Source organism: Belonocnema kinseyi, chromosome 7, assembly GCF_010883055.1.
Source record: "Belonocnema kinseyi isolate 2016_QV_RU_SX_M_011 chromosome 7, B_treatae_v1, whole genome shotgun sequence".
Classification (NCBI taxonomy): Eukaryota; Metazoa; Arthropoda; class Insecta; order Hymenoptera; family Cynipidae; genus Belonocnema; species Belonocnema kinseyi.
Genome location: NC_046663.1, coordinates 115155911 through 115168129, shown reverse-complemented (window position 1 = coordinate 115168129; position 12219 = coordinate 115155911). Strand labels below are relative to the sequence as shown.

At 33.0% G+C, this 12219-nt stretch overlaps 1 protein-coding gene across 2 annotated transcripts in view; it reads left to right on the top strand.

The window, feature by feature from the left end:
- The window catches only part of LOC117176292 (b(0,+)-type amino acid transporter 1-like), a 140008-nt gene that overhangs the window by 93171 nt on the left and 34618 nt on the right, over positions 1–12219 (top strand). The window contains exon 1 of one of the 2 annotated variants that reach the window (XM_033366486.1): positions 8095–8307. The exons of the other annotated variant lie outside the window; for it this stretch is intronic. Within the exon in view, the coding sequence (XP_033222377.1) occupies positions 8265–8307 (43 nt within the window). The 5' untranslated portion in view covers positions 8095–8264. Of the gene's footprint in view, positions 1–8094; positions 8308–12219 lie in introns of those variants that run through there. 2 annotated transcript variants of the gene reach the window in all.

Below are 12219 nucleotides of genomic sequence, written 5' to 3'. Positions count from 1 at the left end.
TCGAAAACTGATTTTCAAGCCATCAGGGGCCAACTCGAGCGGCCTGAAGCGGCCAGGCAAATTTTATGCGTGGTTATAGAATCCGGAGTCTCAATTATTGCAAATTATGTGAACGGAAAGTTTAATTTAGATGAAAATAATATAATATAATAAAGTTTTGAAAATTTTGAAAATGTTCAAAAAATAGAAAAACAAAAAATATTTTTCTGATAGATATAAAATTCCATTCAAAGTTTTCATTGGATAATATATATATTTAGAAACTACCTCAGTTAAATTCTTCGATTATAACAAGATTCAACAAATTAGAGCTTTTTCAAAATAGGAAACACAATTTGTTTATGAGTTTTAAAAACTAAAAGAGATAGTGGGATAATAAATACCATCCAGCAATGATCTTTTTTGCATGTCACCTGTGAACATGAATACAATGAACGGGGATTTCCACATTTAACGCCGTTTAGACTGTGGTTTAGTCTTTGCAATTATGAACTTGGTGCAATTCATGACCCACTAACGAATCTCTTTCTGAACTGTTGTTAGGTAGTTCAATATTAGGACAAGATAATTGAAATATAGGATTTATATATTTATAACTACTACCTGAACCTTGAAGCTTGACCGGCAAAATAAAGGGATAGGACGAGGGAAAATGTCTTGAAATGCTCACTGCTTCCTTAAAATTTCAAACATGTCAAGACAAACATTTACAGTGCTTACGATATAAAAAACAATGGATTCATTAGCGTTTTTAAATAAAATTGAACTTATTCGTTCGAAGAATCAGCTCAGTTTTGTCAAAACGTTGATTAAATGCATGACAATTTACCTTTAAAATAAGCCTAGGAAAATGGTTTATTTTTGGACTTTGTCCGCAATATTTCTGATCAAATATTAGTGAAAAATACTTCAACCTAGCATTATTAGACATATAAATGTTATGTATTTCATTATATTTTAAGCAAAAAAAGTAACATGTTATATATTCAAAATTTATAATTTCATGCAACTAAAAGAAGTAAAACAAGTTAATTATATCTATTAAAATGTTATTGTAATTTGATTTAATACTTGTTTCATTTTGTTATTGTCATTGAATTTGTAAAAAAAATATATAATTTAAAATATTCGCTCTTCATATTTTTAAAGAACTCAAAATGAAACACAAACAATGTGTAACTTTGATGTTCGCAGAAGCAAAAAATGATAGGAAAAATTGATTTTTTCTGACCTTTTTCATTTTGTTAACCGGAAGTCGATAATTTTAAAACAGGGTAGCTGCTCGGCGGGAAAATGGGAAAACCGAAAATTGAACAGGAATTTTCTAAGAGCAGGAAAACATTTTTTTTCGACCTTTGCGTCTTTTGTATGTTTAACTGTATTTTATACCTTAATTAATAGTTTTTAAATTAAACGTGTACCAGAAAATTTGACAAATATTTCTAAAACTTATACAATTTTTTTCAAATTTTAAAAAAGCTTCATCTTTAAGAATTTTCGTATCATCGAAAACTTTAAATAAGACAGTTTCCAAATATATTTGATATCTAGTTGTCTACTGATGTGTTAGAGTATAGCAATAGTGGTTGTTAAAATTAACGAAAAAATGTAAATGAAATAGAAATTTTTGTAAAAACAAATAATATTCGGACGATATTCAGTCGTATGTTGATAAATGGAGAAGATTAAATACGTCCTTAAAAAAATTAAATGATTTTTTATTATTTTTAAAGTTAACACCGACATTTTGGTACGCCAGAAGTTTTCCAGTATGGAACCAGTACTGGTGTGTAACAACGCGCCAGTACTGCATGACAGTGCTGCGGAGCATTACCAGGCAGTACTTACCCAGTATATATGCCCAGTAGTGGGACTCCGGCAATTTGTTCTGAGCCAGTACTACGCCAGTGGTGTATTTCCACCTGAAATACTGTATAGGGGCCATCCATATACCACGTGGACAATTTTCCACCACTTTTTGATCCCCCCCGTCGCCCCTCGTGGACAGCCGTGGAATTTGGACGAATGCCCCCCCCCCCCAATACTTTGTCTACGTGGACGTATTTTCTGAAAATATAGATATTATTAGTCTTCAAAATCTCCAGGAGCTCACGACAATTCCATAGACATCATTTGAGTACTCACTAAAATTTCAGATTCTTTTTTTTTCATATGTCAACAGTTCGAAACTCGTTGACTGGCTAACAGCTGTTGGTACATTTTGCAACAATTTATCGTTAAACTGGTCGGAAATTCGAGTAAACAAACGTCATTTTAGTACTCTTCAAACCCACGGGGAATGATTGTTTGGGTGCTAAAAACTAACAACAAGTTTGTCTGACAGTTTCTCGGCGGTGCCAAAGTTGACTGGCAGGCTGTCAAACATGTCAAAAATTCGAGTGAAAAAACGTAATTTTAGTACTCTTGAAACCCATTGGGGTTGATTTTTTAGGTGCAAACAACTACCAAGAAGTTTGACTGGCAGCTCCTGAGTGGTGCCAAAGTTGACTGGCAGGCTGTGAAACATGCCAAAAATTCAAGTCAAGAAACGTGATTTTAGCACTCTCGAAACCCATTGTTGCGAGCTGTGAATTTACGTAACAAGTGAGATTTTCGTAGTTTCCTTTTTTATATACATATTCGTTTTATAAAAGTATCCTACAGATGAAAATTTTATTTCATGAAAAGGACTATTCGGTTGCTGATTAAAATATCAGTCAACTTTGGCACTACTCAGGAGCTGCCAGTCAAATTCTATGTTAGTTGTTTGCACCAAAACAAACATCCTCAATGGACTTGAAAAATACTAAAATGACGTTTTTTCACTCGAATTTTTGACATGTTTGACAGTTTCCCAGTTAACTTTGGCACCACTCAGGAGCTGCCAGTCAAACTTATTGTTAGTTTTTAGCATCCAAACAATTATTCCCCGTGGGTTTGAAGCGTACTAAAATGACGTTTTTTCATTCAAATCTTTGACATGTTTGACAGTCTGCCAGTTAACTTTGGCACCACTCAGGAGCTGCCAGTCAAAGTTATTGTTAGTTTTGAGCATCCAAAAAATCATTCCCCGTGGGTTTCAAGAGTACTAAAATGAAGTTTTTTCACTCGAATCTTTGACATTTTAGACAGCCTGCCAGTCAACTTTGGCACCACTCAGGAGCTGTCAGTCAAACTTCTCTTTACTTATTAGCATCCAAACAATCATTCCTCGTGGGTTTCAAGAGTACTAAAATGACGTTTTTTCACTCGAATTTTTGACGAGTTTAACGATAAATTGATGAAAAATACACTAACAGCTGTTAGTCAACGAATTTCAAACTGTTGACTATGAAAACAAAAGAATCTAAAATTTTAGTGAGTACTAAAATGACGTCCATAGAATTGTCGCGAGCTCCCGGACTATAAGAAGTCCAAAAGGAGCGATGAATTGGCTGAAAAAATTCGAATTAGCTTAGGAACGTGAGCTCAAACATTATTTGACTTTCAGAGAAAAAGTTGTGAAAAAAATGAATATTAAAAATTATATTGTGCGCTGGAACAATATAAAAGTTGGAGTATACTTAGAGTATACCTTATCTCATTTCAGTATAGTTTCCATCAAATTTCGGGAAATGTATGTCCACGTGGATTCTAGCTTGACCCCCCCCCGGACCCCCTCGTGGACAAGCGTGGAATTTTGCCATATCCCCCCCCCCCTAAAGTGTCCACGTGGTATATGGATGGCCCCATAGGCATAATATAATATAATAGCATAATGAGATACCTGTAGTTATAGTTTCCAAATCTTGGGTTCTCATTATTGTTCAAATTATGCTTGTGAGTTGTCGCGAGTTTTGAATGGGATGATAGGACTCTGATTTCTGGTGTCGATTTTTAGTGATATTGAGTGAAAGTGCAAAGGAAAATGCAATATTCAATGTAGCTTTGAGTGATTCAATTTTAAGTGGCTTGAAGCCGTCGAACAATATTATACTGGATAAATCTTCGAAATTATGTGAAGTAAATCAAAAAGTATCAAAAAGGAATAACCCAGCACTAACAAAAGATTTAAATTGTTCAGCAAAAAATATTAAGAGAAAAAATAAAACTAAATATTTTCGACCATGTCCAGAAATTAAACACATTAATCCTATGAAACTAAAACAAAAAAAAAGCTACCAAAGTTATTCTTGGTGAACGGCTGCCACTTCAAGAGTCTTCATTGCATTCAAAGTCGACATATAAGAGTGATCAATACGTGCGCATTTGATTCCATAATTCAAATTTTAGCGACCTCCACAATCGACAATGAAGACTATATGCGTTTCATTAAAGAATCCAAAAATGAAACATGCGGATTTCTGTTCATTTTCGTTGATTCGGGAGCTCAGGCGCACGTTTATGTACAAAAAACTTACATATTGTCGAAATTCAACGGTACAACTCCTGACAAAAGAAATGAAACTTTTAACAGAGATTCATCTGCGCTGCTTCATACCATAAGTGCCTTTTCAGGTGTGGATGTTATGTGGAGATTCCTCATTGAAAAGGAACCAAGCTTATGCACAACTGCAATATGCTCAAGAAATCATGAGAGTATCAGACTGATTCCGTGCGTAAGCCTCAATTCTTCAGTCATCCAAGAAAAAGGCTTTGAAGCAATAGAACTCGCCATTGTTTCACCATCAAGAATTCAGCCATGTACTGCAGCGAAATGCAAATCATTAGCTGAAGTACAAAATATTTCGTTGAATGCCCATCTGCTGATTGATTTAGATGTCCCTTCGCTAGACGAAGAATCATTTTCTACAATGAAATGCAAACCAGGAGATATTCCTGTTTACATCAGTTTTCATAATGAAAAGTTCAGGTTCAATATACTCTTTTTTATGTTATTTTCAATGAAATAATATTTAAGTAATAATTTTGAAAGATGAAGTTACATGTGCTGTATTTTTCTCTTTAATATTAGTAAAAAAATTTATTAAATCAAATACTTAATTTTTTTAGTATTAGGAGGCATGTTTTTCAGTTAGATCTAACAGTGATCTAATTCGGCAGCTTTTTTTCACCGTATTACAACAGCTTATGAGTATTATTCGTAAACATTTTCTTTTTGAATTGCAAGACCTTGAAGTTGTAACAAAAAAGTTGGAAAAATTGCAATATTATTTTTTGTAACAAAAATATTTTTGCAAAATATATGAAACATATAATCATGAATTTTCTATTTAATTTCCTCAAAATATATATTTATTTGACTTTTATTCTGATTTGCCTGTAAATAAGATGTTTTCAAAATTTTCCAACTTTTTCATTACAACTTCTAGTTCTTGTAATTCAAAAAGACATTTTTTACCATTCATACTCGTAAGCTTTTGTGATGCAATGAAAAAATAGCTTCAAAACGAGCTTAATAAAATTGAAAAATGTTGATTATTTAGGAAGTTATTGAAAATGTAATAAAACATAAGAATTTAGACTATTTTGGCAATATCTACTTTAAAAAATATGTAAAAAAATATGTAAAGAAATGATTTTATTTACATTTTTATCAATGTCCCTAGAGAAAAACATCTAGAAATGACTTACTAATTATCCAAAATTCTGCTGAAACCAATCCTCAAAATCAGCCCAGTACCTTAAAAAATGTACTAGTTTTCGAATTTAGTGTTATTATTTTTTCTTAAATATACATTTTTGGCTTTAAAAAAATCTTATGAAATTGAAATGTTGCCTTCAAGTTGGGTTAATCAGGCTTGGAATTTCATCAGTCCTCGTTCTATTATAAGCAAACCATTTCAGTCTAATTAGAGCGCCTTTGAAATCTACTGGAAAAAGTCCTGATTGTAAACTTCTATACACTCCGATATACTTATATATTTTTCTATGTTCCTTTGCAGATTAGCAGGGATTATCATCCATACTCCAAATCATTTTGTAGCTTTATGCCGAAGGAAATCTGAAAAGTGGGAGCTTTACAACGATCTGAATAAAGGAGAGATCACTTATAACGGAAAATAACTTGTTACTCCAACAGCAGCCACATACATCAAATTAAAAAATTACGAAGATTAATATACTTATGAGGAAGTAAAGTTCTACAGGTTGAACAAAAACCTTTTTGGTGATAGGACTGTTGTATATGTGCAATATATGTATTTTTCGATGTTGTAATCTATAAACACGGTAACATTTGAAGTAATTATTTGATTGGAGTCTCATTTGGCACACTTTATAAGGATATAAAAAAAGTTTGAGAAAATTCTGTTTATTTCGAAACTTACAATATTTAGCTTATTAACATGTACTTTTTTATCAATGAAATGGATCTGAAAAAATTACTATCAATAACACATCTAAATAAATGGTTTAAAAAATGTATTATCGTTGAAAACATTGGGGTATATAAATTCTGAAATATGATAATAGTGAATAATAATCTAAATAGTATAAGAGATACGAAGAAACTATAATGCGAACGTTTCTACATTATGTTTAACTCTATTATATTAAATGTATATTATATTTATTTATGTACCTCGGTCTGGGGTTGCTTTTTCAGATATTGCAAAATAAAGTACAAATCATATTTTTAATGATTAGTTTAAAATTTCTTTCTTATTTTGCACTCAAATTTATTCTTAGTCACCCTAAAAAATGTATATCATTTCAATAAATTTATATTATTACCATTTATAATATGCATAATTATTAGAACTAAAGTATTTTCATTGTCTTATTTTTATCATTAAAAAAATACGTATTCTATTCGAATAAAAATTACTATATAACATTTTATTGCAACTTGTGTCGTTTTTCCATAAATTTAATTTGTTTATATACAATGTAGATATAATTTAGGCGAAAAATATTTTTAAATAAAATATTATTGTATCTTGCCCTTTTTCAAGAAAGTTTATTTTTTTACTTTTAACATAGTTTTATAACTAGAGTTATAACAAACTTGTAAATATTTTTTGGTTAAAGAACTTTTGTCTTTTTATTGTTTTCGTCTCTTGTGTCGTTTTTCCAAAAATAAAGTTCTCGACACCCTGCCTAATTTTACCAGCAATAAAATTTGGTTGGAAATATCTGGTTAACGAATTTAACCTTCATTTTGATGGAGTGCCTTATGGAAGTAATCAAATATCATAAACAGGAAATTCCATAATAGAAACAATGGAAGGGGAGTGTTATTGTATAATTGGGCAGAATATTTTTTTATTCAGAAAATTTTGTAATTATATTACTATAATATATATTATATTTATTTTTAAGAAACTATTAAATGCAAAAATAAAAAGGATGGTTCTTTTTGTACCGATTTTATTATTTAATTTAATAGATTTCAAAAAATAAGAAACAATATCCAAATGTACTTTTGGTGAAAAATCATTTTTTGCCAAGATATTAAACAAGAAAGATCGTCCCATGCAGTTGGTATTATTGCTAGACCCTCGGAATGCAGGCATCTAGTTAGATGACGTCACGACTAGCAACTTACGGCTTACGGCAATGTTACGATAGACAGCGGGACTTACGGCACGTACTTACAGCTATTACGATGGTTATGTTTCAGGTGAGAGGTTAGGAAGGAGTGATAAAAAAAAGTTGGATTTAACATATCATTTATAATTATTCATGCTTAATAATGTGTTTCCAAAACAATCCAAACGATTTCCAAGCGATTGGCAAAAAAAAAACCTAAAAATTTGTAATTCGCAGTGCAGCTACTTTTTTTTGAAAAGGCGATAACTTTTTGGATTTTATCGTTCAAACGATAAAAATTGAGTTCCAAACATGGACATAGGAAACACGGGACTAGGCATGCCATCCTAACTTGGCGAGCGGGATTGAATCCACGGGAGGGGCGAGAATTACATGAGTGGGGAGAGCCGCCATCTTACGATGTGCCATTTGATTATGCGCACGAGCATTTTTGCCGACAAACTGTGCATGAAAATATAAACATGTGGGCGCTGCCATATTTGTTTCGGGACATCAAAAGGTGGCGGTCCTCCCCCCTCATTGCATCACCCCCGCAATGGCATGCCTAGTCCCTTGTTTCCTATGTCCATGGTTCCAAACGTTTCCAAACGATTTCCAAACGATTCAGCAAAAATTTTTTGGAAAACATTAAAAGTGCAGTGCAAATGTGAAGTTAGTGTCCCATTTTTGAATGGGCGATAACTTTTTGGATTTTATCGTATAAACGATAAAAATAGGTTTCCAAACAATTCCAAACGATTCCATATAAAAAGAAACATAATAACAAAAAGATGAAGTGCTATCTTCACGGACGTACCGCCGTCATGGTTTCGGGTAAGTATATCCTCAAGGCTCAAAGAAAAATACAAAATTCGTAAATCTTTGAATTAATTTCTTTGAGCCATGGCAAGATTATTGCAATATAAAAACCGCTACATTTAAGTGAAAGTTTGGTACCAGTTCTGTGATGCGTAAGCATACAAGATTTAAAACTGGTAAGTAATATACTTATTTTTCATTTCACCATCCCAGATAATAATTCGAGCGCGCATGTCACGCGCACGTCGATGCGCGCATGACATTCGCATGACATGCGCATGACATTCTTTGTAATCATGAGAATGAAAGAAATAAATAGATCTGCCCGTCTCCTTCACTCTCGCTGTATGCCGCTATTTTGTGCGCACATCGGACTGTACGGAACTATCCGGCTAGCTGCCGACTAGACCAGTGCAGGATCACAGCGATTAGATGTTTTGCGATGAACCAAATTCGTAAAATATTTTTTTATATAAATAATAATTGACCTATTTAAATCATATATCACAGTCGTTAATATGCAATGCAAACTGTGTCAGTGTCAAGGATGTGAACATAGGCAGCTGCCATCCCGGTAATTAGCGTAGAATAGAGAAAAATTAATATTTTCAGATTTCAGCGCAAAAGTGAAGATTATTCTATTATTTTGAATGCGCGATTTTTCAATCTGCCTAAAATGCCACAATAGGAATAAGATACCTCCTAAACTTATTAACTTCTATTTCCATAGCGACCGCCACACAGTTTTCTATTCTGCACTTTTTCTGTTCCCGTTGGCGGATTTTTAGATTTTTTTATTTTTATTTTCATAGGAATACAAATTCTTATTTTTTCTGAATTCAATGCTTGTTACCGGGATTTTATCCCCGTGCCATATTAGCACCATACACAAGAACGGAAAGTATTGTAACCATGCCCATATGACAAAAATTTGCTCATTTTCGGTTACACTACTTTGGGCTCCTTATGTCTATTCTCCATGATTTCTTCCATGGAGAATATACATAAGGAGATCAAATTAGTGGACATGGAAAATAGACATATGGAGACCAAACTAGTGGAACTGAAAACGAACACTTTTCTGTTACTAGAAGTACGCCCACACATGTGCAAAATCAAACTTACGTATAGTTCAAAACTTCCCGAGCGTGGCGTGCCAACCGCACTTTAAAAAAATATTGCTACGGATGTGAACGCGAGTCAAATGTAAATAAATAATGATTGAACAATTAATAGTTTATCAATAAAGGCAAGGATGTTAAAATTAAAAATCGCTGTATAAAAGCGAAAGTTTCCAACAAGTGTGCTTTCAAGTGCAGTGTACAAGACTTACAGCGTGGTATAAGTTGTATGTTCATTCTTTTTGTTACGAACGCGTCGAATACCTGCCGCACGCATAGTGTTGGTAAAAGTAATTTGGTATTTTCATAAACATACTACCTACCTCTTCCATGGCGAATAATTTGTTATTCCACAAACATTTCACAAAATCCTGTCTGATTATTAATTCTCTATTTGTTCACGCAACCTGTCAAAACAAAACAACGTAGGCGGCCATATTTTTTTTATGTGCGGTTGGCACGCCATGCTCGGAAAGTTTTAAACTATACGCAAGTGTAATTTCACACATGTGTATCTGCGTACTTCCAGCAACAGAAAAGTGACCGTTTTTGGTGAAGTGCATGCATTACAGATTGTTCTCCTTATATCTATTCTCCATGCTAGTGGAACTGAAAATGAACACTTTTCTGTTGCCGGTCGCAAAACTACGGCGGTTCTATTTGTATCTCTATTCTCTATCCGCTTTGAAATAAAATCAAGAGATTGGGATTTTAATATTTCCAGGTTTCGATGCTGGCGATTTTCAAGATTTGAATACCTCGCGCGCCTTTTTATATGCGCATATTTTGAAGTTACGTTATTTCAAGTATAAAATATAAATGATATAAATATGAATACTATTATTTATATATATATATATACATATTTAAAAATTTGTCATAAGGACAACCGCAGGATTTCGCCGGGAGCGGGTGCTAATCTGGAAAATTGCACCCGCTCCCAGCGCAATCGCGGTAAAATTTCAGCCACAACCACGTCTCACGACCGTGAGATAGGTTTTTACAGTCCGTAAAGAAATCAATACGGCGATCCAGGAAAAGCCTCTTGCACCCTAAGAACACGCAGCGACCTAAGCACTACCGCCTTCTGCATTTTTTTCCGCAAGTGTTTTAGCATATTGTTGACACACAGGGATGTTTTTTAGGCCATTAGCAAGTGAAAGCTTGTCACCTCCAAGAGCGCCGTTGATAAGGACCATTAGTTTAACGGAATATTTCGGGTACAATCGTTGCAACTCCCTTATAAGGTCTCGATACCTCACCTTCTTTTCATTCTCCTTGGTTATGATGTTTTTGTGAGCTGGCGAGGAAAATTCGATAACGAACATGGTTCGCTTCTCGAAGTCAAGAAGAACCATGTCAGGCCTCGAGTGAGCAACAGAAACAATTGTCTTGAATATAAAGTTCCAGTATATGAGGCACTTCCCATTCTCGACAATTGACTCGATTTCCCTAGGAGCATTTAGAGGAGCGATATTAAGGTTAATACCGTAAGAGTGACAGAGCTGGTAATAAAGCACCCTTAGTGACGCATTGTGCCTTTGAATGTAGGTATCGAGGAGCTGTTCACGAAAGTTTTTATCTTGTGCTTTCTTAATCCGGGCTTTCAGGATATATATATATATATATATCACGGACGAACCCCCATTCGGTTCGGTTTTGTTTCCTCTAGAATTAAACCGAAGGGCCTATGACAAAGACACCGAACGCGTCCTCGGGTTGCGGATAGAGGGTCCCTGTACCAAGGGGTCCAGTGGTGGTCCCGAAGGGATTAACCCCCAAGCGGAGGTGTGAAAACCGTTCCGAAAGCTGAATGGCACCTAGGTGAGGTGTCTCAGTGATCCCAGATCTGAAACGAGACGTGGTCCAATACTATGACACTCAATTATTTGATTGAAAAATTAATTATTTTGTTAAAAATTTAACTATTTTGTAAAAAATGTCCTCTTTTCTATCAAAAATTCAACTACTTTGTTAAAAATTTTATTTCTTTTATTTGAAGGTTCATCTCTTTCGTTGAAAATACATTTTTGAAACTGACAATTAATCTATACCATTACTGGTTAAAAATCATGTATTTTATTAACAGTTCGTCTTTCTTTGTAGAAATTAAATTGCTTTATGGAAAATTTATACTTCTAGATTAAAAATTACATTTTTCGGTTGAATTATCAACTGTAAATATTTTTTGGTTGCAAAGTTGTTTTGTTGTAAATGCAACTATATTGTTAAAAATTAAAATCATAATTTTTGGGTGGAAAATTCGATTATTCACTTAAAGTTTAACTACTTATTAAAAAAATTAATTTTTTATTATTAAGGATTCATAATTATAGTAGAAAATTCAACTATTTGCCTTTAAATTAGGTTAAAAATTCAGGTTTGTTGTAGATAATACTCTTTTTGACTTTAAAATTAAAAAATTTATTAAAATTAAATTGACCTTTTTTAGTAGAAATTTAATCTTTTTGGTTGAAAATGTATCATTTTTGGTCAAAAATTCAATTGTTTGGTTAAAATATGAACTGTACATCTTTTTGGGTTTAAAAGTCGATTATTTCACTAAGAGCTTAACTACTTTTTGAAAAAATGACTTTTTTAACAAGGTTTTATAATTATAGTTGAAAATTTAACTATTTGGTTGAAAGTTTCACTCTTTGATTGAAAACTCATATTTTCCACTTAAGAAATTCAACTTTTTGTAGAAAATAAATTTTTTCCGTTGAAAATTATTTATCTTTATCTGAAAATGTAATTATTATAGGATTGATTAAAAATTAATCGTATATATTGGGTAAGTTTGAAA